Genomic DNA, 25186 nt, shown 5'->3' on the forward strand with positions numbered 1-25186 from the left:
TGTCTTTTTCTTGAGTTGTAGCAGCTCTTTGCATATTAAGGAAATTTGCCTTCTGTCATATGTTGACGATTTTTCTTCTAGTTTATTCTTTTCCTTTTGAGTCTTGCTTATATCTTTTTTTTTTTTAAGTCATTGCTACACTCAACGTGGGGCTCCTACGACCTTGTGATCAAGTCTTGGTGCTCTACCAACTGAGCCAGCCAGACTCCCTGAGCCTTATATGTTGAGTATGGTCTGGAGGGGGGATGGAGCGCTGTCTTTTAGGAGACAGTGTGCTGTAGTAGGAATACCACAGCCTGGCCTCTGTAGTAGACATTGCTTATTCTTTTTTTTTTTGGCTTTTCAGCATCAGAACTCACGTTGGGAGCTTCTTTGAGTCCCGTGAGAAGCAGAACCCGCCTCTTTTGTAGGAGCTCAAGGCACCTACTCTCTGCCCTGCTTCCTGGCCCGCTTCCTGGTCACATGGCCAGGCTCCACACTTCGCTCCACACTGGTCCCCTGTCCCCAGCCAGGGCACATCCTTGGTGATGCAACCTCACCGTCCTCTCCGTGGTCTTGGGGTGCCCTCCCACCAATCCCAGGGCTTCCCCAGTGTTTGGCTCCCCCAGCTGGAATCTGTTTCCAGTTGCTTGGAACTAGACCAGACATACTGAGCACGCAGACCCGGATCTGGCTCTGGGCCTGCCTGGCACTGACCACCCAGGAGGCTTTCACTCGACATGCACCGAGTGCCGACCACAGACGGGTCATTGCGGTAGGGGAGGGAATCAGGCCGCAGGATGTAAGCAGAGCCCGATGATGGGGTAGGCACTGGGCAGCAGATCGTCGGAGGGGCCGGGGACGGTGGAAAGTAAGATGGAGGAAATTATTGAAGGACACGGAGATGAAGGGGGAACAGGCATTCATTCACTCCGGTATTTATTCGGCACCTACTGTGTGCCAGGCGTCGCCCCGGCTGCAGGGACTATGTGTATCTGCCTTGTCTTTGTGGGGTTTTCATTCTGAAGGATCCCCAGACACCGGCTCTGGCAGGCCCGCTCTGTCTGCTTCCTGCAGTGTTCTGGGCACACGTCTGTCACGGGTCAGTGGCGGGACGGTCAGAGCCCTCTGCCATCAGGGGCCTGCGGCTCCTCGCCCCCCCCCCCACTCCCCCCCCCAGTGTGTCTTCTCCACGTGGTCCTGGGGTGGAGCAGGGAGTGCACAGCACGTGTTGAACGCCCCCTGCAGGCCAGGCCCTGGGGCTGCCACCGTGAGTGAGCCACAAGACCCCTCTTCACAGGTAAACCGGAACAGAAAGTGGAAGCACAGGGTGGGGCAGCTGCCTTGGCTCCAGAGAGGAAGACCAGCCACCCGGTGCCAGGCTGCAGGGGGACAGGTGGCCTGGGGCCTACAGAAGGGCCATCAGCCTAGGAAGGGAAGGCTGGCCTGCCTTGCAGAGTCTTCCCCAGACCTACCCTTCCCAGAGGGGGTCCGAGTGCCCCCCCCCCCCGGGACATCCACCTTCTCACGGCTGCTCCTCCAGAGCGCTAAGGTCCGGGACACATGAGAGGGGTCTTGGTGACAGGCATCTGATCGCTGCCTGAAGGCCATATGGGGCTGTGGGAAAGGTGTGTGTTAGCCCTGGCTCCCCACTCTCCCCTGCAGAGCCTTAGCTGGGGCCCCTCATTTTCAAGCCTCAGTTTCCACAGCTGCAGAGGGACCCTGATTCCAGAGTGCTGGGGGCAGACAGAATGCGGCATAGCTCCTGCCCTTCTGGAAACTTCCCCAGAAAGGGGGATGCTTTCTGGGGAGGAGGAGGCAAAACTGGGTCACTGATGAAAGGTCTGGGGATGGAGGCAGTGTCAAAGCACCACCCAGGCGGCTCTTACCGAGAATATCATCAAAAGCCCCGGATGAGTCAGGTGAGAAGAAAACCAGGACGTCCGTCAGTCGGAGATGCCAGCCCCGTGGACGCTGCACCTGCCTGCCGCCCTGACCCACACCACCGTCACCCCCCCCCCCCGGGGACCCTGTGGGCAGCTGTGTCCTCGTGGTCTGCCTGTTCGGCCCTGGTCCTGTGGTCCCTGCCAGCTGACGTCCACGTCCTGGTCTGATACTGTCCCTGAAGTGTGTAGCTGGACCCAGCAGCTTGCCACTACTTGAACAGAGCACAGGTGGAGGGCACCAGGCTGAGACAAGGTTACCGTGGCTCCTTGTGGCTCCTGTGTCAACCGCCTCCCTCCCCCTCGGATAACTAGCCCTGGGGAAGCAGGCCACTGGGGTCCCCGGGGCAAGCCCCAAGCACAGGAGGCCTTCTAGGTCAGGGGAACCCAAGGAAGGGACAGCTGGTTCTGGATCACCTCTGGCCTGTGGCCCTGGCCTTGGCAGGCGCTCTATATCCTCACAGTTGCCTGTGACCTCCCAGGGGGTGAGGGAACAGCAAAGCCTCTGAAACACACTGGGGGGCCAGGATGGGCCAAGGAAGGCGAGGTACTAGGTTCTGAGTGGCGTTGCGGGGTCCCGTTAGAATCCCAGCTCTGCCCCTGCTGTGTGACCTCAGGCAAGGCATCACCCACTCTGAGCCGTGGTCTTCTCATTGACAAAACAGGCGATACCACCTGCATGGCAGGGGCTTGGGGCAGGAGGGGATGGCAGCCAGGGACTGAATGTGGGAAGTCACCAAGATAAGGGACACAGTGTCCTTGGAGGAGAAGGGTCCTGTCAGGGCTCCTTGTGTCTGAATGTGTTTGCGCTCAGGCATGTCTGTGTGTCCATGTCACGTGCACGTCTGCACGCATTTGATGCGTGTGTGCGCATGGTCAGTGAACACACGCGTGCATTTGACATGTACGTGTGCCCGGCCCATTGTGTGCCCGTGTGATCCATGTGTGTTGTGTCTGTGTGGGGCGTGCACCCCGCGGGTGGGGTGAGGGAGGGAAGTCCCATCAGCCCTGCCTCAGTCCCGGCTCTCCGATGCTGTCATGACAACATGGCTGTAGGACCACAGATTGCGTGTTGTCCCAGCCGGGTGGGCCCTCTGGGTGCGACTGTCTGATGTCTAAAGTAAGACAAGTGCCAGATCTTGTAGGAAAACAATCCAGTCGAGACAGGTTGCAGATGTTCTGAGATAAAATAGCATTTCTCAGGAGGAAAGAAACAAAGGAAGAGAGTACGTTTGCAACCAGCTTATAAAAGGAAGAACCCAGACAGCCATATGTAGCCTGTTCCCTTTCTGGAAATCCTGTTGATCCCCCACCCCACCCCTGCCTATGATTTCTACAGTCAACAAGTGTTCCCAAACAACCTCTTGGCTTGTGGGGCGGTGGCCTGCGGTGGCCCGCATCCTCCGCCTGATGAGGAGCGGGGCCGGGGGCGGGGGCGGGGTGGGGGTGGGGGAGCAGGTGCGCATACATGCAAGGACTTGCCCAGAGCTAGCACGCCTCTCACACACAGCCTGGAGGTGACTCTGCTCTTGTCCCACTTTCCAGGTGATCCTGGAGGCATGAGTGGTTCTGGAACTTGCTCGAGTTCAATGCTGTGGGACAAGGGCCAGGAGCTCAGGGAAGCCTGCTGGAGTCGGCTGGTGGAGAGCACAGTGGCCTGAAATGCCAGTCGTCCAAAGCCAGGATTCTTTGGAAGCATCAAAAGAACCAAATGGGGGCGCCTGCCTGGGGAGCTCGGTCGGTTTCAGCTCAGGTCATCATTTCCAGGCCCAGGAGTTGGAGCCCCGTGTCGGGCTCTGTGCTGACAGAGCGGATCCTGCTTGGGATTCTCTGTCTCCCTCTCTCTCTGCCCTTCCCCTGCTCGCTCGCTCTCTCTCTCTCAAAATAATAAATAAATAAACTTAAAAAGAACCAAATGGGAGTTAGTTAAATGCCTCAGGGACGGTTGGTTTGATCGGCTGATCCCTCAGTGACCCCTCCCGAGCCCCTGGCTGGGCGGGAGCTGGGTTAGCGGGTGCCAGGGTGAGGCAGCAGGAGTAGGGAGGCAGGCCAGGGCTTGGCAAACGTTGCCCTCAAGGAAGAGGGAGTTAAGCGTGTCAGGCTCTCTGGGCCACAGCTCCTCAGCTCTGCTCTGGAGCAAACTCAACCCCAGGCAAAATGTGAGCGGACAGGCGAGGCCGTGCTCCAGTGGAACCTTATTTACAGAACAGGCGGCGACCAGACTGGGTCCCTGGTAACCTGCGGTAGCCTACTTTTATTGAGGTAGAATGCCGGTCTGTTTGGGCTGCTGAAACCAAAAAAAACACAGACTGGGCAATTCTAAACAACAGACATCGATTTCACAGTCCCGGAGGCTGAAAGTCCAGGATCAAGGTGCCGGCAGCCTCAGTATCTGGTGAGGGACTCCCCTTCTTGGTCTGTCCTCACGTTGGCGGAAGGGCGAGGGGGCTCTGAGGGTCCCTTTCTCAGGGCCCTAACCCCACTCATAAGGCTCCACCCTTACGGACCCAAGGGCCTCCCAAAGTTCCCACCTCCTTTTTTTTTTTTTTTTAACTTTTTTTAAGTTTATTTATTTTGAGAAAGAGACCGCGTGAGCAGGGGAGGGGCAGAGAGAGGGAAAGAACCTCCAGCAGGCCCCAGGCTCTGGGCTGCGGGGCTTGAAGTCACAAAACCACAAGATAGTGACCTGAGCCGAAACCAAGAGTTGGACGCTTAACCTACTGAGCCACCCGGGGCCCCCCACCAAAGGTCCCACCCTCCTAACACCATCATATTGGGGGTCAGGATGTCAACACATGAATTCGGGGGAGGGGCATAAATATTCAGTCCATGGCATGGAAGAAGGCCATAAACCGTTTATAAAAGAAGAAACAAGTTACAAACAGAAATAGTTTGCACAAAGACCTCATTCAACAAACGTACTGAGCACGTGGTACGTGCCGGGCACAGTCCTGGGCCCAGGGACTCAACCGTGACATGGCAGGCTGGTCCCTCACGCTGACAGTCTGATGAGCCATGTGGTAAGGGCTCGGACGCTGGAGGCAACTTTTGAAAAGTAAATGCAGACTTGCATGGGGAAAAGGCTGGAAGGGCAAACATCACAAAGGTGTTTATGTCTGGGCGCTAGAATTCTTGGTTCTACGTGCTTCTCCACACTCTCTAAGTTTTCGACGTGGAACATGTACTCTTATTTCCTGTACAACAACAACGAAATACACGAACGCGGGTCTCCTTTCCCATGTCTGGCTGCCGGCCCTCCCCCTGCCCCTGCCTTCCCGGCCCTCCCTTGTCCCCAGGGTTCTTGTGGGCTGGTGGGTGAGGAGGGAGCCCCACCACCGCCGCGTGTCCTGGGAACTCAGGAGGGCCACACTGGCCCAGGCCTCACGGACCAGGGTTGCGGGAAACCTGCTTCTTCTTCTGTGGCTTTTTTCCATTAGTGCCATCTGGAGCCGAGGCGCAGGGTCACCCCGTGGAGACAGCCACGTCCTGTGAGGCTGTGGCCGGAGACCCCAGGGGGTCCGTTAAAATCTCTCGACCTCAGACGCTCCAACTCCCCAACTCTGATGGTCTTTCCTCTCTCCCCTCGATGGAAGTGTCACCTGTTACCGTGGTGCGTGTGATGTGTGTGTGATGGCGAAGAACCGAACCGCGGTCAGGACCGATGCCCTGCACCCCCACTGGCGACTCAGGTGTCCCAGGGCGGGTGGCCGAACTTTCGGTGCCCCCTGCCCTCACCTGTGGAATGGGGCTGACTTCCACACCGCTGCAGTGAGGGCGGAGGTGTGCAGCGGGGTGGCGGGTCCACGGCCATCCACACGGGACAGCCTCCGCCCGTCAGCTGCACAGGTCAAGCATGGAAGTTGAGCTTGGGGGAGCCGGTCCTCAGGGGAAGGTCCCCCGGGTCCTGGCAGACTGAGGAGCCCGGCAGGGAAGCCCCTGGGCCCTTGCAGGAGAGGCCGGGCCAGGCAGCGTGGTGCTGGGTGCCCACCTGAGCCCGGGCCCTTAGTCCCACGGACGTTCAGAGAGGCCAGGAGACCTTGCCCAGTGTGCACGTGGGGCCGCGTCACGGAGGAGCGGGCTCTGGGAGGCCTGGGGCCTGTGAGCCCAAGAGCCACCACCAAAAGCCCACGTGCGTGGCTGGTGGGCCCAACACGACTCCCCTCGGCTCCGAGAAGCTGGTCTGGGAAAGATGCAGGGGCCAGAAGGCCCGGGGGTGGCCAGGCTACTCACAGTGGAGAGTGGCTAGCCCTTGACAGCTGGATCCCAAAGCTGTCTGGCCCTGTGCCGGCTCCCGAGAAGGAGTGACGGGGAGGCTGGATGGGGCAGAACGGGGCACTGACGGGCCTCAAATCCCTCTCCGTGTCTCACTGCCCTTTGCCTCTTTCCCCAGGTGCCCAGGAAGTAGGCCCTTGTGCCAGAGACCAACTCACTTACCCCAGCTGCAAGGATTTCCCTTTTTTGCCAACCGGCACATGGCGTTTGGCTTCCAGGTGTGCCTGGGGCTCAGGCCCGTCATCTCTGTGCCAGGATGCCGTCCAGGCACAGGGGCCGGGAAGACCTCTCCTGCCTGACCCTGTCTTGCCGTTGGCAGGCCCTCTGGCCTCAGAATCTTCTTCTGCAGCCCAGGAGGCCAAGGCTGAGCCCTGATCAGCCTGAGGGCATAGAGCCAGGCACGCCAGACATGGGTCCCCGCTCCCCCCCCCCACCCCATCCTGTCGGTCCACCTTAGAGCCTCTCCTTGTCCCCCTCTCACTATGGCTTTGGGCCAGATCTGTGCCCTATTTTTAGGCAAAAATTGGCAAAGAGAATGGGTTGGGACGTGGTTTCTGCCGCTGTTAACACCTCTTCTGCAGGCCTTCTGCTGCGGGTGGTCCAGAGCAGGGCGGGGCGGGGTGGGGGGGCCCTCCCATGGCACCCAGCAAAGGACCGCAGCGGATAAATGGCAGGGCGCCAGGCACTGTCCCGGTCAGATTCTGACCCTCAGCCCCGACACCCCCAGGGCAGCAGAGGCTCCCCACTCTTGGACCACAGGTCCCACGAAGGTGGGGACCTGTTCTTTCACTTCCAGCCCCAGCCCAGGGGGTGCCTGGCACACAGCGTGTGCCCGGGAAACGCTTGCTGATGGCAGCGATTCATCACCAGATGCCGCGGGGCCTCGACATGGGCTCCTGGGGAGGAAGGCGGGGAGCGCTGGACCCCTCCTCCCCGGCCCTGGGGCAGCCGAGTGCCCCCGCCCCAGAGGGTCTGCACGGTCTGGGAGGGCGCTGCCTGCCCTGACCCCAAACCTTTCCGCCGGGTCCCCCCCCACCCCCACCCCGAGAATTTGAACCCGGTGAACCCCTGGCAACCCCCGCTGCGGGACTGAGGGCGGGGTCTGGCCTCCCGCAGAGCCCTCCTCGCCCGCGCCCCGCCCCTCCACGGCTCCCCATCCTCTGCCGGCCCGGCCCCCCCACCCCAGGCTTCGTCCCTTGCGCCGCCCCCTCCTCTGTCCCCCTTCCCCAGCCCCCCTCCCGCCGTCCCCGCGCGGTGGCGGCCGCCGGAGCCACGTGTGCGGGCGTGCAGGGAAGCGCGGCCACGCCTGGCCCGGCCATCATTCCCGAGGCGGCGGCCCCTCGGTGCGCCCGGCCGGGTCCCCGAGCGCCGGGTCCGCGAGATGAGCGCCGGCTCGGAGCGCCGGGCGGCGGCGGCCCCCAGAGCGGTGCCCGCGCCCCGCGCCTCCAGGGTGGAGCTGCGGCTTAGCTGCCGCCACCTGCTGGACCGCGACCCGCTCACCAAGTCCGACCCCAGCGTGCTGCTGCTGCTGCGGTCCCAGAATCAGTGGGTGCAGGTAGGGGCGCCGGCGGGGCCGAGCCCAGCGGCGACTGGGGGCCTGGAGCTGCGGACGCGGAGACAGGAGGCGGTGGGCAGGGGACCGGGTCTAGAGAGGGGGTGTCCGGCACTTGGGGGGCGCTGGACCGGAAGCGACTGAGAGGACCCCCAGGTAGAGAGAGGGAGCACCCCAGTGCGGTTGCGAGCAGGTTCCCGTTTGGGGGGCTTGGGGACAAGAGTGAGGCACCCAGGCTGGAGGGTGCTGGCAGGGGGCTTTCCTAAGGGGCACAGAAGGGCCTGGGGGCTGCAGAAGTGAGTGGCGTGGCCTGAGTGATGACGTAGGGTGGGCCTGGGCTCGTGGGTCCCCCCGGCCTGCGGGGCACGCAGGAGGGACACTTATCTGCCAGGTCCTCACCCATCAGGCAGAGGCACCCAGACCGCAGACCAGGGAGCACCAAGGGCCGGCAAGGGCTGCGGGGTTAGTGGGAGCTGCTGACCGAGGCTGGGGCACTAGGGAGCCAGAGATTGATCTCTGGCCCACCTGGAGGGCAGCCAGTCGCCTGCTCTCCTGTAGGGTCCTGCGGACTCCAGCATGAGTGCCGAGCCCCGGGTGACCCAGCGCAGTGCACGTGGCCGGGCTGGGACAGCTGGGGTCTGGTTTGTGCTCCCCACAGACCCAGTTCTTCCTGTGATACCTTCTGGTCCTAGGGGTCACTGGGGTGCCTGTCCAGCCTGCTGGCCCTAGTCACCCCCAGCCCAGCCCTCCCCGTGTGCAGGTCGTGGCAACAGCTCAGGGCCCTGTGCGTTGTGCAAAGCGCTGTCTCAGTCACCACTCCTGTGTGTACATCACCTTGAAAGGCCAAGAAAGGCGGGTTGTGGGCTGGAGAGGTTGGGGGTTGAAGCCTCCCTGTGCTCTAGCGCGCCCCCTGGGGAGGACCTGGGCGGGGAAGCGGGCAGGACGTGGTGGAGGCAGACCCGTGGGGCCCCCACCTGTGAGGACACAGTGCTGGAGGCTCCAGGCGCCAGCTTCTGGGGACCTGCTTTTTGCTCCCCCGATGCCGTGACCAGGTCTCTTGTGGTCTCTGGACCACCAGCCTCCTGGGGCCGCAAAACCCTGCCCGTCTTCGACCTTGGAGGCAAAGGGCCTGCCCCAGCCCAGTGTCTTGGGGGGGGGGGGACACTGGGGAGGATCTGTGACGAGGGGTGTCTGTGCCCTAGCCTCCCGTTAGTCTTTGTTTCTTGGCCTTGGCACTACTGGGTGCGGATGTCCCTGAGAAAGGATGGCCCACAAAGGCCCCCCATCTGAAAGCGTGGGAGTTTGTGGACACTGGAGGGACCCTCCCCAGGCTGGGCTGTGCTTTGGGGACAGAGAGGGGCCCAAGATGTAGGAGAGATTTGGCACCCAGGGGGAGTCTCTGCCCCCCACCCCAGTCTCCCTGCCTGCCCAGCTGGGGAGAGATCTCCATTTTGGGTTTGTCCAGCCCAGGATTCTGATCCAACTCTGTTCCTGATTGAACTGCTTTTGCACGGGACCCTTCCCCTCTCCGAGCCTCAGTTTCCCCATCTGTGACGGGGGTGGAGCAGGCTGTGGTGGGCATGACATGAGAAAATGCAGAGACTGCAGCCTGTGGCTGGACGGGGGGGGGGGCTTTATTTCAGGGAGGGAGGTGCCCCCCCCCCAGGGGTGGCCAGAAGCCGTGTGGGGTTTGGAGTCCTGAGGATTAGAGTGCAGGTTGGTGGGGGAGGGGGACTTCCCAGGGTACGGCCTGGAAGTGAGTCCTTCAGGAGCACTGAGGGCAGGTGAGCGGAGGCTGCGGGCCAGCGCCGGGCACAGGGCGCTAGGGAGAGGCGGGCGGGGGGGGGGGGACCTACTCCTGTGGGGCCCCCACACTGGCTGCTTGCAGGTGGACAGAACGGAAGTGGTCCGGAGCAGCCTGCACCCTGTGTTCTCCAAGGTCTTCACGCTCGACTACTACTTTGAGGAGGTGCAGAAGCTGCGCTTTGAGGTCTATGACACCCGGGGACCCAGCGACCTTGGCTATCAGGACGATGACTTCCTTGGGGGCATGGAGTGCACCTTGGGGCAGGTGGGCCCCGTCCCCTCAGGAGGGAGGAGGGCAAGAGAGATCCCGGAGCGTGGAAAGTGCAGCTGGGCTAATGCTGAGGGCTGGGGGCGGGGCGTGGGGGGGGGGGGGACAGCGGTGCTCCAGGCTCCTGGGAGGTCCCCCTCCCTCCGGGACAAGTATCCTGCTCTGCCCGTCTCCACAGTGACTTCCCTTAAAAATTCCTTATCAGTTTTAAAAATACGTAGTTTTGAGCTGGGTAACACATTCATGCAATTCAAAATTCAGGAAGAGTGAAAGGCAAGCCATGGGACGCGCACCCTCGCCTGTCCGCGAGTTCACACTCTCGCGTGAGAACGTGAGGGGGTATTTGTTCTCTGTGTGTATATACGTATATATTTTAACACAAAGTACGTACACTATTACTGTTCTGCGCTTTCTTTGCTGCCGTGGCACGAGATCCCTTCCACCCTGCGACGTCAACGTGTCCCCACTCCGCCCTGCGGCCGGCCGGCCGGCCCGCTGGGGGCTGCTGTCGCCAGAGGGACAGTTTGCAGTCCTCAGATGATGTCCCGTCCACTAGCTGTTTCCGTTAGCCGCATGGCAAGAGTGCTTGCCAGCCACCACTGAGACAGCCTGGGCACCGGGCTGCGGGCCACACGCTTCGCTCTCAGCCTGTGATGGAAGATGCTTCCTTTTTACGGAGGCGCGATTTCCATCCAGGAGAACGCGGAGACCTTAAGGGTTGATGTTGATGAGTTTAGGCACCTGTCTTCCTGCCCGTCGCCAGCTCACATCGCCCTACAGACCCCTCCTCTCCAGCACGTCCCTGCTAGTTTTGCCTGTTCTAGAACTTCCTGTTCATGAATCACACAGTGTGTTCTCATTTGTGCCCGGTTTCTTGCACCCAGCGTGATGTCTGCATGACTCATCCCCATGGCCGTCTGCGTCGGAGCTGGTCTGGGGTGGGCCCCCTGTCATCCCATTTTATAGATGACAGCACGGATCACTGCACAGCAGCAGAGCGGGATTTGACACGTATGCACGGACTGCATGTACACACGGGCACGAGTGCGCGGACGCGTGTATGGATGCATGCACGGACACAGAGAAACATGTGTGAGCACACACGTCTCGGGACCGACTCGTAAACTGTAGACAGTGAAAAGGCCCATCGAGGCCGGCACGGCCCTCGGGGCAGCTGCAGTCAGTGGTCAAGGGTATGGACGGTGGCCCTGAACCCCAGTTGCATGACCTTGAGCAAGCCCCTGACCCCTGTCCGAACCTCCAAGCATCAGGCACCTCGGTGGGTGTTTGAGGGGACCAAGAAGAAAGAGCTTATTGACCATACACTGGTTCACACAGCAGCTTTCCCACTTCTCCTGATCGGAGAGCCCGTAGCAGTGCAGCCCGTAAGTGGGAGAACCTGGGGCCACACGGCCTCCCTCCCTTCACACCTTGCGGAGAGCTTTCCCACCCTTAGCCCGTTTTGACCTTCCGGCACGCAGGCAATGTTCCCGTGTGCTCGGAAGCCGTTAGGTAGGCAGGAGCCGAGGCACGGGTGGCTGGGAATACGCCGTGTGCTGTGTGGACTTAGCTCACTTTGCACGGTCGCCCCCGCTCCGGGAGCTGGCCGCAGGTGGGGCCAGGTGAGCGCTGATGAGCATCGGGGGTGCTGTCACCATGGCGACAGCGCGTGTTTCTGCGTTGGGCACTTTGGCAGCCGTGGGGCCGGGGGGGGGGGGGGGGGGGGGGGGGGGGGGGGGGGGGGGGGCGCGGGCTGTCATCCTTGAGCTCTTCCACAGACCAGGGCGCCTACTGCCTCAGTGCTGCCCTCTGGTGAGCAGGTGCCCTGGCTGCATACAGCTGCCCTGTGTCAACTCTCGGCCCCAGTTAGGGGCTTGTAGCCAAATGAGGGCCAGGTGAAGGGGAGGGGGTGGCCCCGGTGGGCAGGGGCAGGGGGGAGCCCACGGGGAGGCCACACAGGGTGGTGGAGAGCCAGGTCGCACTCTTGCTCCCGACCCTTTGCCACATCCACAGCCGGGAGTCCAGCGTGGTGCCCAGGAACCCGCTCGGCCCCCTGCTGGCCGGGGGGCTGTTTGAAGCCCCTCGCTGCCCTTGGGGCAGGGACCGGGGACACCCCACACAGCCTCTCTGAGCTGCTGGGGAGCTGGGGCTGGGTGGGCGTTCCTGGCCCAGCATGTGGGGCTGTGGCCCCAGGCGGTGCCTCCTCACTGAGCCTGTCTCCCCTCCTGACACGAGGGCCAGGTCCGGGGTGGAGGGGTGGTGGCCACACCGAGGGATGTCAGGTGGCCGAGCGATTCAAGGGAGGGCGTGGGGCCCTGGGGCGTTGATTTGGAGGAGCTAGGCTGCCCAGGGAGACTGAGGGCCGGGTCGGCGTGCCCGGGGGGGACGGGAGCTGACCCCTCCCTGGCTGTTCTGACTTCCAGATTGTGGCCCAGAAGAAGGTGACCCGTGCCCTGCTGCTCAGGTTCGGCAGGAATGCCGGCAAGTCCACCATCACGGTGAGGCCGCCCGCCTTCCCGCCCAGCCCCTCCACCCCGCAGACCCCATTCTCCTCGTGGCTCTCAGAGGCCTGCCCCGAAGGCAGCTGGCGAGGCCCCGGGCCCCCTGGGGGCCTGTGGAGCTCAGAGCCACGGCTTTCCTCCCAGGTGACAGCTGAGGACATCTCCGGGAACAATGGCTACGTGGAGCTGTCCTTCCGGGCCAGGAAGCTGGACGACAAGGTGAGTGGAGGCTGCCCGCGTGGGCCCAGGGCACGTACCGCCGACGCCACGAGCCCCCCCCTCCCAGCTTTGCCCTGCTGACGCCACAGACACAGGGCTGCTGAGTGAGGAGCACGCGGAGCCCGTGGGGCCGGCCACCCCTGTCACCATTGTTCCTGTGCCCTGGGCCCCTTCCTGCCACATCTGTAAGTGCTCATGCCTCCTGAGGCAGGGGCCCTCGTGGCCCCTGTTTAGTGACGGGGACACATGCTCAGGGTGGTCACCATCCGGACAGTGGAAGAACTGGCCGTGAGCTTGGCTCCGTCGGGTGCTCACACAGGGTGGGGGCCCAGAGCAGGGTCTCAGCTGGTAGAGGCCGTCCCCTGGGGGGGAGGAGCAGGGGCAGTGGGGGTGCCAGCTGGGGGTGTGCACACGTGGCTGGAGGGAGGCTGGGCCCGGGCCCGGGAGTTACAACAAAGCTGCTGGGGGGCCAGCGAAGGCTCTAGAGGGGAGGACAAGGCGTTGGATCATTCTGAGAGGCTCTTGGGAAGGGTCATGCCCTCATTTCCTAGCTAAGGAGATAGAGGCTCCAGGGGTGCAGCCTCTGTCCCCCCTCCAGGACTAAGCGCAGCCTCTGCCCCTCCTCCAGGACCTCTTCAGCAAGTCAGACCCCTTCCTGGAGCTATACCGGGTCAATGACGATGGGAGTGAGCAGCTGGTGTACCGGACCGAGGTGAGGGCTCCCTGCCCTGCACCTTGACATCCCCTGCAGAACTTTGGGGACGGGAATGAGAAGAGAGGGGCAGAAGCCAGCCCGTCTCCCCCCGACCCCGGGTCCTCCCAGCACCCCGACGGCTGCGGGGGCCTTCACCCCCAGCACCCAGCTCCTTGCATCAGGGAGCCAGCAGGCCAGGCCGTCTGCCACTAGAATTCACAACTGTGTTTTGTTGTCCCCGCCTACAGGTGAGATGGCATTTTAGTTACAGCAGTGAGAGAGCACTTCCTTTTTTTTTTTAAGCATATTTATTTTGAGAGAGAGAGCGCGTGTGCACGTGCAAGCAGGGGAGAGGCAGAGGGAGGGAGAGAGAATCCCAAGCAGGCTCTGAGCTGTCAGCATCGAGCCCGACAAGGGCTCCATGTCAAGACCGTGACCTGAGCCAAAACCAAGAGTCAGGCGCTCAACAAACTAAGCCACCAGGTGCCCCAAGAACATTTGCTTGTGAGATAAATTAATTTGAGTAAAAAAAAGAGGCTATTTAAAGAAAAAGCTGGGGGTCCAGGGGGTCCAGGAATGTGGCACAAGTTACGAAGGTGGTTCCTGAAGGACCGGGTTCAGAACCACAGGGGTCCTGGGCCCCAGTCCTGCCTGGAACCTGAGCCGGCCCCCCCACCCCCGGCCCACAGGTGGTGAAGGACAACCTCAGCCCCGTGTGGGAGCCTTTCAAGGTGTCACTGAACACCCTCTGCAGCTGTGAGGAGACGCGGCCTCTGAAGGTGGGGGTGGCAGGGGGGGTGGCAGGTGGGGGGTGGCGGGGGGGTGGCAGGTGGGGGGTGGCAGGGGGGGTGGCAGGTGGGGGGTGGCAGGGGGGGTGGCAGGTGGGGGGTGGCAGGGGGGGTGGCAGGTGGGGGGTGGCAGGGGGGGTGGCAGGTGGGGGGTGGCAGGGGGGGTGGCAGGAAGGGGGTGGCAGGGGGGGTGGCGGGGGGGTGGCAGGAAGGGGGTGGCAGGGGGGGTGGCAGGGGGGGTGGCAGGTGGGGGGTGGCAGGGGGGGTGGCAGGGGGGGTGGCAGGGGGGGTGGCAGGGGGGTGGCAGGAAGGGGGTGGCAGGGGGGGTGGCAGGGGGGGTGGCAGGTGGGGGGTGGCAGGGGGGGTGGCAGGTGGGGGGTGACAGGGGGGGTGGCAGGAAGGGGGTGGCAGGGGGGTGGCAGGGGGGGTGGCAGGTGGGGGGTGGTGGGGGGGGTGGCAGGGGGGGTGGGGGGGTGGGGGGGTGGCAGGTGGGGGGTGGCAGGGGGCTGGCCTGGCTGCAGGGGAATGGAGACCTCCAGGTGGGGGGCCCAGAGGGGCCGGTGGCCTGAGGGGCCTGGGCTCCCCAGTGCCTCGTCTGGGATCACGACTCCCGCGGAAAGCACGACTTCATCGGGGAATTCTCCACCACCTTTGAGGAAATGCAGAAAGCCTTTGGGGAGGACCAGGTGAGCTGGGGCCCCTCCCTGTCCGCCCCCCAAACAGGGTGGAAACAGGGTGAAAGCGGGGCCCTGCCGCATCTGGCTAAGGGGTCGCTGGGAGGAGCCTCAAGAAGCAGGTAGGGCACCAGCCTGAGCTGAGTCGGCCCCAGAAATTGCTATTGTCGGCAAACCCCCGAGATCGAGGACCACGCCTGCCGGGTGGCCAGAGTAGGGACGACAGTCACTGTGTTACGGGCGGAAAAATGCTGTCAGGGCTGGGGTTTTGAGGCCTCGCTGCCCCCTTGGAGCGGGGTTTGGGCACTGGCGCTCTGGGGTGGGGGTCTCTGTCTCTCCCCGTGCCCCAGGCCCAGTGGGACTGCGTGAACGCCAAGTACAGGCAGAAGAGGCGTAATTACAAGAACTCTGGGGTGGTCATCCTGGCAGACCTGAAGGTGAGCTGCGGCCCCTGCCCGCAGACGCCCCACTCACCCACAGTGGGGAGGGGGCTGGCTCCCGCCTAAACTCGACAGAGAGGCAACGGGGTACAGGCACACCCCTCCCTGCAGATCTCCCCGTTGTCAGATGGACGCCAGGGGTCTGATGGTCCCCAGTACGTGCGGGAGGGAAGTGGGAGGGATGGACGGGAAGGGGAGACAGAGGAGGGGAATGGGGCGGGGGGGGCTGCCCCAGGCAGAGAGCTGGGGGAGAAGGGCAGGTCCCCAGGGCTCCGGCCTCAGTTTCAGGGTGTGGGGCGTCCTGGGCGGGCCCTGCCGACCTCCCTGCCTGGAAGTCCTACAGGGTTCACTCTTTCCTGGACTACATCATGGGCGGCTGTCAGATTCACTTCACCGTGAGTGCACGGGCCCCTCCACACCAGCAGAGCCCGGGCGCCCTGCCCACCCTGGATGTAACTCGGAGCCTGGCCCGGGGCCCGGGGCGGATGTGCAGAAGTGGGTACAGTGAGGCCCCTGACCGGGCTCGGGGCCCTTCCCGTGCGGATGAAGTGGGCAGTTGGGTCCCAGGAGCTGCCCGGGGTCACCCTCCACGAGAGCAGTGACAGGAAGACGTGTGTGGCAAGAATGCAGTGGCACCTGTGGCGGCCGGGGACAGCGCCAGAAGCCACGAGACCCAACGGCGGTGGCTCTGGTCCGGAGCTGTGGGTGTCAGTGGGGCGGGAGAGCCCGGCGTCCGTGCCTCTGTGCCGCCTCACCGCTCGCTCGTGGCTGCACGGGTCCGGGTCTTGCCACCCAGCGGCAGCCAGATTGGCCTGAGGGAAGCGTCCCGGCGGGGCCGCGTGGGGACCCCAGCCCGGGGCTTGAACTCGCAGTCCCTGCCCAGGCAGAGCGGCAGCAGAGAAGAGATGCGCCTGGTCAGGCATGGGTCCCTTGCCAGCAGCCCGCCCCGCGCCCAGGGCACTTGGCTGCAGGTGCTCGGGGCTCTGTGTGACCACGCCCTGGGCCGTGGGCCGGTATCACCCGCGTGGTGCTTCTTGCTGCCTGGGGATCTGCGTAGACGGGGTTGGCAGGGTCCGGGCTTGCTGCTCAGCGCCAGTGCCCACTCTCCCCAGGGTGCCCTTTGCCCCAGCACAGAGCCCGGCCCGGGGACTGTCACCTCAGGAGTCTCCTCCGACGGGCCCCGGGAACTGCTCTAGTTTGCACCCCTCACCAGGAAGCTCCCCACGCCTTCTTCCCCCTGCCTGTCAGATGGGGGCTCTGGGTGCCTAGTCCCACCCAGGTGGGAGAGGGGCCCCCGGCTCATGAGCCCGGGTCTCTGCAGGTGGCCATCGATTTCACAGCCTCCAACGGTGACCCGCGGAACAGCTGCTCTCTGCACTATATCAACCCTTTCCAGCCCAATGAGTACCTGCAGGCCCTGGTGGCCGTGGGAGAGATCTGCCAGGACTATGACAGGTGCGGTCCCTGTCCCCCCCCCCCCCCGCCACTGGCCTTGTTCCCAGGACTATGACAGGTGCGGCCCTGCCCCTACTGCCTTGTCCCCAGGATGATGACAGGTGTGGCCCCACACCCACTGTCCCGTCCCCAGGATTATGACAGGTGTGGTCCCTGTCCCCCCCCCACCACTGGCCTTGTCCCCAGGACTATGACAGGTGTGGTCCCTGTTCCCCCCCCTCCCTACTGGCCCTGTCCCCAGGACTATGACAGGTGCAGCCCTGCCCCTACTGCCCTGTCCCCAGGGTGATGACAGGTGTGGCCCCACCCCCACTGTCCTGTCCCCAGGATAATGACAGGTGAAGCCCTGCCCTTACTGCCCTGTTCCCAGGACGATGACAGGTGTGGTCCCTGTCCCCTCCCCACTGGCCTTGTGCCCAGGATGATAACAGGTGCGGCCCTGGCCCCACTGCCCTGGCCCTAGGACGATGACAGGTGTGGCCCTGCCCCCACTGGCCCTGTCCCCAGGACTATGGCAGGTGTGGTCCCTGACCCTCCACTAGCCCTGTCCCCAGGACGATGACAGGTGTGGATCACCCCCCACTCACCCTGTCCCCAGGACTATGACAGGTACCGCCCTGCCCCCCCATCACCCTGTGCCCAGGACGATGACAGGTGCGGCCCCTACCCCCCACTTGCCCCTCGCCTCCCTGCCTCCCTGGACTCCAGCGCAGACTTGGGCCCGGAGGGTCATCATGACTCTACACTGACCAGAGGAACCTGCCTGAGGCTGGCAGTGTGTGGGCCACACACACACACACACACACACACACACAGGGGATCTGTGTCCCACTTTACAGACCAATAAACTGAGGCCATGGATGAACAGAAGGCTGTCGGGGTGGGTGGCAGACAGCGGAGGTCCCAAGTCAGGAGGCCAACGCTTCCCAGGGTCTGGTTGCCTCCCCAGGAGGTACCTGCTGCTCCCAGAGCAAAGACAGAGACGGAGGAGACGGCTCCACCCCTGCCTGGGTGTCTTCGCTGCTCAGTGCCTCAGTTTCCCCCATGCGGCTCGGAGCAGAGCCAGCCCCTCGGGAAAGTGTCAGCCTGGGCCTGGTCACCCAGGGGTGGATCAGAGCCTGGCTGTCCTGGTTCTGGTGAATGTCTCCCCAAAGCACCCCCGCCCCGCCCTCAGGGAAGTCAGGGGCCCCGTGTGAGACCATTGCTTCTTTTCCAGTGACAAGAGATTTTCTGCTCTGGGGTTTGGAGCACGGATCCCTCCCAAGTATGAGGTAGGGGAGCCTGGGGACCGGGACCGCACCCCCTTGCCTCTGCCGGGGGGCCCCCAGGGCCCTGCTGCTTCTCCCCAGCACAGGCTGTCCTGGGTCACTGCTGCCTCTGCCTCTCACTGCTGGGAACCGACTCCTGAGTGACAGTGGGCAGATTGCGGAGACCCTGCGCTTGCGGCCAGAGAGGCTGACCTTGGTCACCCAGCACTAGTGACCTCTGGAGAACGGAACACAAACTCCGTGTCTCTGTCAGGAGAAGGGGAATGAGTCTGGAATCTTCAGCCGCAAATAGCAGTTCACCTGGCTTAAGCCCGAAAACGTGGCGGGAGGGACTTCTTGGTCAATGCAACTCGAAGCCTGGGGCCTCCTGTCTGCCCTCTGACCCGGGGTACTCCCTCCGCGAGACTCTTTCCACATGCTGGTCCCGGGGGCTGCAAACCTACCGCCCCCCGTAGGCGGGGGTGTGGGGGTCCTGAGGGGTCACCCAGCTGACAGTCCCTGTGTGCCCACCCAGGTGTCCCATGACTTTGCCATCAACTTCAACCCTGAGGACGATGAGTGTGAAGGTAAAGGGCACGAGGCAGGCCTGGGGGGGGGGGGTGCGGCGTGCACCGGGCCGGACTCACCCTCCTTCCCCTGTAGGGATCCAGGGCGTGGTGGAGGCCTATCGGAACTGCCTGCCCAGGGTCCAGCTCTACGGCCCCACCAACGTGGCCCCTGTCATCTCCAAGGTGGCCCGCATGGCAGCGGCCGAGGAGAGCACTGGGGAGGCCTCCGTAGGTACCTGGGGCAGGTGGTGCGCTGGGGCCTGGGTGTTTTAGAAGGGGTGTGTGCCGTGGGGGGCCTGGGGCCAGGGGATGGTCTTCCCTCTTCCCCCCCCTTCCCTCCCTCCCCTCCTTCTCTCCCCCCTTCCCTCCCTCCCCTTCTTCTCTCCCCCTCCTTCTCTCCTCCTCTCCCCCCTTCCTCCCCTCCCCCTTCTTCCCTCCTTCCCCCTCCTTCTCTCTCCCCCTTCCCTCCCTCCCCCTCCTTCTCTCCCCCCTTCCCTCCCTCCCCTTCTTCCCTCCCCCTCCTCTCCCCCCTCTTCCCTCCCTCCCCTCCTTCTCTCTCCCCCTTCCCTCCTTCCCCCTCCTTCTCTCCCCCCTTCCCTCCCTCCCCTTCTTCTCTCCCCCTCCTTCTCTCCTCCTCTCCCCCCTTCCTCCCCTCCCCCTTCTTCCCTCCTTCCCCCTCCTTCTCTCTCCCCCTTCCCTCCTTCCCCCTCCTTCTCTCCCCCCTTCCCTCCCTCCCCTTCTTCCCTCCCCCTCCTTCCCTCCCTCCCCCTCCTTCTCTCCCCCCTCTTCCTTCCTCCATTTCCCTCCCACCTTCCTCCCACCTGGTTCCCCCTTCCCTCTCTCTCTCCATGTGTGTATGCTACTATTGTTTTCTTTCCAAACCATTTGAGAGTTGGCTGCTGGCCTCCTGGTGCCTCCGCCCCCAGCAGCAGGGACATTCTGTGCACAACCGCAGCTCGGCTTCCAAGCCCAAGGCATTGAAACAGGCCCCCTCCCATGGCACGCCTTTCCCCATGTGTCCACATTTGCCTGTGGTCTCCGGATCTGCCCGGTGTCCCTGTCTCCTGACCTGCGTTGTTCCTCAGCCTTACCCTGACCACGTGACTTGCCCTTGTCCAGACTCCGGCTAGACTGTCTCTCATCCTGTGTTGGGGAAGCCCCACAGTTTACACTTTCTCTCCCAGGCACAGAGCCCCCAGAAGCCACAGTCTGCAGCCTCTTGCCCGGTTACCTCTTAGTGTTTTGGTGTGTATTTTCTACTGTCCCTGTATCCTCTTACATAATCGTAGCACAAATATCAATTTCAGGAAATGTAACTTAGCTACTGCACTTTTATCTAATCTATGGGATATGTTCCCATTTCATTAACTTCCCCGATTATAATTCCCTAGCACTACGTTTCTGGCACAGGATCCAGGCCGGAATCAAGGATAGCAGGCATCTTCCCATATTAGTTTGAAGCAAGTCCTAGATACATAGCTTCGTCTGCAAATATCGCTATGAATGCCCAAGAGAGAGATAAAACATAGCTACAATGCACTGTCTCCCCTGAAAGACAAGGTTGGTCCCCTAGGATGAAATACCTGGGTGGTATATGCACGTCCAGCTGGATAATTCACGTCCTGGTGGTTTTCACAGGCAGAGCAGGGTTAAAACGGCCCCTTGTGTGATTGGTGGACCCCTCCCCTCCCCACTCTGCCCATCACCAGCTTCCCGTACTGCGCAGCCAGCTTGTGTGTCCCGTAGGGTCTCCTGGTCTGGACTCTGCTGACCGTGTCCCTTGGTGGCATTCACCACATTCTTGTCGTCTGATTCCCGTGAACAGGACTCAGACTTCCCCCGAGGTGACAGGAATGTCCCCAGGAGGCACTCACGTCTGCTTCTCCCCTCTGTCAGAGCCTGCATCTTAACCGAGATGCTTCACGGGGTTTTGTGGGCTGTTAGACCCCCTCTCAGAGCAGCGCTGATACTGTGCGTAGGCGCTAGGTGTGACCTGGGACCACCCGATTTTCTCCTCTCTTTCCGTCCTGAGGGAAAGCAGGGTCCCTTCTTTCCAAGGCAGATACAGCCTCCTGGGGCCGGGCCACAGCCACCCACTGCCCAGCCCTGGGAGGCCCCGAGTTCGGGGGCCTCAGAGCAAATCTGCCGTTCTGGTGGGGGGTGACGGAGCTCAGCGTTTGAGTAGCTGGCAAAGCTCGGGGCTGTGAGGTCTTAGGGGGCCCTGGACCGAGGCTGGGGGGCAGGAGGAGGGCGTGGGGGCTTTGCCGAGGAGGGGCCGCCTATGTGGGGCTGAGGGCTGGGCTGGGTCCTGCCGGGAGACTGCCAAGTACAAGGCCACTCGTCCCACGGGTCTGGGGCTCAGAGGGGGAGCGGGGATTGGGTGGCAGGGGCCCCCCGTGGGATTGCCCTTGGTCCTTCCCTCAAGTGGTGGTGTAGGGCCAGCGCCCACTGGGCCGGGTGGTTCTTTCTTCTCCTTTATGTTTTCTCTTGTCCGGATTTTTAGTAGTTCTGTTTTGTTTGTTTTGTTTTTTTAACAATGGAAATGGACTTTTATTTGAAACAAGACCCGGTCCGTCTGTGCAGATGCGCCCAGGGCACGGGGCCCAGCTGTACCAGAGTTGTCCTTTCTCAATTGTTCCTTGGGCCCCGGGCCACCTACAGGGTGTAGGAGGCCCCATCAGGTCGCTCCTTCTCCGGCCTCAGGCTTGGGTTCGGACCCAGGCTCCACCAGCTCAGCCCCTCCATCTGTAAGAGGCTGAGGCCGGGGGAGGGGGGGCTGGGAGATGAGAAGCATCGGGCACAGAGGGGGGCATGAGCTCAAGTTGTATTGTGACTGTGATTATCGCCTTTTCGCAAACAACAATCTCCGAAAAGCCTGAAAACCAGCAGCGAGGCATGCCTGCAGTGGCTTCCGGGTGGCTGGGGGAGGGGAGAGCTGGCTGGGGGACATGGGGTTGCCCCGGAGGGGGGGGGGGGACACCTGGCCCTGAAGGGCCCCCAGGCAACCCCCAAGGGCCTGAGGAAGGGGTGGGGGGTGGCCCGTGCCCACTCTGTCCCTGCGTCCCCAGCAATACTACATCCTGCTGGTCCTGACTGACGGAGTGGTGACCGACATGGCGGATGCCCGGGAGGCCATCGTGCGCGCCTCCCACCTGCCCATGTCCATCATCATCGTGGGGGTGGGCAACGCTGACTTCACGGATATGCAGACTCTGGACGGGGACGAGGGCATCCTGCGCTCCCCGAGGGGCGAGCCGGCGCTCCGCGACATCGTGCAGTTTGTTCCCTTCCGGGAGCTCAAGAGCGTGAGTGCTGGTGGGGGCGTCACAGGCCTGCCTTCCGGGGGGTGGGGGTCACAGGCCTGCCTTCCAGGGGTGGGGGTCATAGGCCTGCCTTCCGGGGAGCTGCCAGGCTCCCAGGCCGCTCCCCTGCTCCTGTCGTGAGCAGGATTTCGGCCACTTTTGAGCAGCTAGAAACCTTCCTATTTTGAAAACATCAAGCCTACACATACGAGAGAGGGCGGCACGGTGGGCTCCCGGGAGGGCACCACACAGTTTCTAGCACTTTCAGACCCTTTGTGAGACAGACACACGAAGGAAGTTCATGGCCAGTGGACACACTCACGGGGCTTTACGGGACGGGGGATGGGTACAACCCACCTCCTTCCTGCTTCTGACTGTGTGCCTGGAAGGGTGGCAGGGCCCTGGGGGCGCAGGGGCCCCACTCAGGACGGTGCCCGGAGCCCGTCCGAGGTCACCCCATGCCAGCACTGTGCGCAGGGCAACCTCACACTCCGGGTGTCACAAAGGCTCGCCTGGCCACCAGGCGACTTACTGGTCGGCCGCTGGGACAGATTCCACCACTGCTAGAGGGTGACGCTGGGGTTTGAGCAGCTCGGGGGCAAGAGGGTCTGGAGGGCCCCCAGCTGTGACGTAACCACGTTGTCCCCGCTCTGAAGGCGTCCCCGGCGGCTCTGGCCAAGTGCGTGCTGGCTGAGGTGCCCAGGCAGGTGGTGGAATACTTCAGCTACAGGGAGCTGCCTCCCAGAGGCCTCGGCACCCACACCCACGACGCTGGCCCCGAGAGGGCAGGGCAGCCAGGAGTGCGGCCGGTCTCTGTCTCAAGCACCCTTGGGGTGCCTTAGGCCCTCCCCCCCCCACGTTCCAGAGCCCTCCTGTACCCCGCCCCAGGCCCACCTCTTACCCTCCTGTGACCCTGCTGCCCAGACCAGCCTCTGGGGGCCCCCAAGGCTGAAGGATGAACAAATCCAGGCCCGGGGAACCCTGAAACAGGAGCCGAAGGTGTGGGGTGCGGGTGGTAGCCCCCCATGCCTGGCCCTGCCCCAGCCAGGCAGGTGTAGGGTCAGGGGGTGGGGAGGGTTCCCTGAGAGAGCAGGAGGAGGCCCCAGCAGCTCAGCCCAACGCGAAGGGAAGCTTATGGATTGGGGGGGGGGGGGGGTTCCTGCTTCGCATCTGGTTCTCACGAGGAGGGGCCCGCAGCCTGCATCCCAGCTGTGGGGGAGACCGGGGTGCCCCCAGAGCTCCTGACCAGTCAGATTCCTCTTTCTTCCTGCCTTCCTCCCCTGTTGCTTCCCCCAGCTCAGCACCCAGGCCTTGGGGTCCGCAGGTGGGGGCTTAGGCATAATAAAGTGTCATCTTGTCCTCGAAGTGCTTTGTGCCTTTACTGCCCCCTCCCAGCCCCCACCCCGGGACAGGGGGTCTCTAGACTCAGGTTCTCGAGGTCCTTCCCGGACGAGCCGCTCGGGAATGCCGGGAGGCAGTGCTGCCCCTCCCCCTGATCCACTGCCTGGAATCAGCCAGGCCCAGGTGGAGAGGGGCCGCCAGGCAGGAACCCAGGTGCCTTGAACTTGCAACTCAACTTTACAAGGACCTACTATGCGCTCCATGCTACACACTCTGTCAGAGAAGGAGCACCACCTGTCAAAACCTCCGGGCCCTCCGGGGGTGGGCTTCTGATTGAGATTTCCCCTGGAATATCTTGTCTGGGGAAAAAAACAAAACAAAACTATCCTGACCCTGAATCTATTCTCTCCTACCCACTCACCCATTCTCCATCCCTCCGTCCATCCATCTACCTGTCCCCCACACATCCACCCTTCTCACCCTCCATTTATCCACCAATCCATCCGTCTGTCCATCCATCCCTCCCTCCATCCCTCCATCCATCCATCCATCCACCTGTCCATCCGTCCATCTATCTATCCCCCCACACATCCACCCTTCTCGCCCTCATTTATCTACCAATCCATCCGTCCACCTGTCCATCCATCTGTCCATCCATCCATCCACCCACTCACTCTGGAGACCTATTTTTAGCTTCTGATTCATCTCCTGTTAGGGAGAGATAATAGGCTTTGCCATGGTAACTTAGCTACTGCTGAATTCCGGAAGGGACGATGTTGGTCTCTTTGGGAATGGAGAGGACACCGGAGAAACAGCCCCCTCCATCTACACTGGGAGACAGCAGGGCCATAGGGCGGGGGAGGCTGTGGGCCCCAAGACGGGAGGGTGTGTGAGCTGTGTCCTGACCCAGCCACCGAGTCCTGTTATGACTGGACTGTTTTAGTGGCAGAAAGCCTCAGACGGTTCAGGGCTGAGGCCAAGGGAAGTTGGTTGGTTCCGACCCCAGGGGGCACAAAATGCACAGAGAGCCAGCTAAGGAGAAGTGGAGGGGGTCTGCGCACAGCCCCAAGGCAGCAGGGGTGGGCAGTGGCTCTGGGCCAGTGGGCAGGGCAGTGGAGGAAGTGTGTCATCTTGCAGCTGATCCCTTAGCAGACATGTAGCCACTCCCAGAACAGGTGAGGTGGGGAGGGAGAGGCGGCGTGAGGCCCCGGCCTCTACCCTCCACCCTTCCCCTCTGCCCTTTCTTCTCCGGCCAACAGGAAGCAGGGAGCAGCTGGGGGCGGGCAGTGGGGGGGGTGGGAGGCCTATGGAGGATCCCCTCCTGGACTGGAGGGAAGCAGGAGGCTGTGGGCGTGGGGCCTGGCCAGCGGGCAGGCTCAGCTGGGCACCTGTCGGAGGAGGTAGGGTCAGGACGGGGTCACCAGATCAGCCGACAGGATGCAGGGATTTTTACCAGTTAGAGCCCAACCTCCTCCTCGGCCTGAGCCGGCTAATGGGACTCGGTCCTGGGACTTTTGCTGACCTTTGGTTTTCCTTGAGTGGCTGAGCTGGTGGCATGGGAGCCAGGAACAGCTGGTGACCACTCTGCCACCTCGTGGGCTGGACCTACCTGGGGACAAAGCCGACACAAACGGGTGGGCCAGAGAAGTGGCGCTGTGAGCTCCCTCTCTACCGAGACAGCTGGAGCTGGGTTTCCATCGAGTTTCCACCCCAAGATTCCGGCCCAGAGAGATGGCAAATACGCCCATCGCACAGACGAGAAAAGCAGGGTCCAGAACAGTTAAGTGAGTTGCTCAGGGTCACGGTTAAGGACCCACCAGCTCCAGGCAATTCCAGGATTTGTGTCTTTCCACACGTCTTCCATCAAGGGATGTGAGATCCATCCAGACAGGCTTCCAGGGAGGGAACGTGGACCGAAATCCCGCCAGCGCCTTGCTCTTGGCTCATAACAGCACAGGCCTGGGTTTCCTCAGCCATCAGAACCAGAAAGTGTGCACGGGCCGGGGACCCCACGGCAGGAGCCACCCCGGGCCAGGCTTCCTTCAGAAATTGCCTCCAGGACACTTTTGGAACCGCCCCCTCGTCAGAGGAAGGACTTGGGATTTGCAGACAGAGTGGTTAGCTGCTTGGGCACTG

At 62.6% G+C, this 25186-nt stretch overlaps 1 protein-coding gene across 3 annotated transcripts; it reads left to right on the forward strand.

The window, feature by feature from the left end:
* Positions 1-7505: 7505 nt before the first annotated feature.
* On the forward strand, positions 7506-23074 carry CPNE7 (copine 7). 3 transcript variants are annotated; one of them, XM_043599922.1, is made up of 15 exons: positions 7514-7749; positions 9635-9817; positions 12244-12318; positions 12466-12540; positions 13169-13252; positions 13924-14013; positions 14610-14708; positions 15047-15133; positions 15472-15531; positions 16458-16591; positions 17808-17862; positions 18374-18425; positions 18502-18635; positions 21476-21712; positions 22366-23074. In XM_043599922.1, exons 1-15 carry the CDS (start codon positions 7576-7578, stop codon positions 22549-22551), a joined length of 1725 nt encoding a protein of 574 aa, XP_043455857.1. In that variant the 5' UTR covers positions 7514-7575; the 3' UTR covers positions 22552-23074. The 3 variants fall into 3 exon arrangements, with proteins under 3 accessions (XP_043455859.1, XP_043455857.1, XP_043455858.1); XM_043599923.1 differs by having other exon boundaries at positions 9686-9817; XM_043599924.1 differs by lacking the exon at positions 15472-15531 and having other exon boundaries at positions 7506-7749.
* Positions 23075-25186: the final 2112 nt, after the last annotated feature.

Source organism: Prionailurus bengalensis, chromosome E2 (genome assembly GCF_016509475.1).
Source record: "Prionailurus bengalensis isolate Pbe53 chromosome E2, Fcat_Pben_1.1_paternal_pri, whole genome shotgun sequence".
Classification (NCBI taxonomy): Eukaryota; Metazoa; Chordata; class Mammalia; order Carnivora; family Felidae; genus Prionailurus; species Prionailurus bengalensis.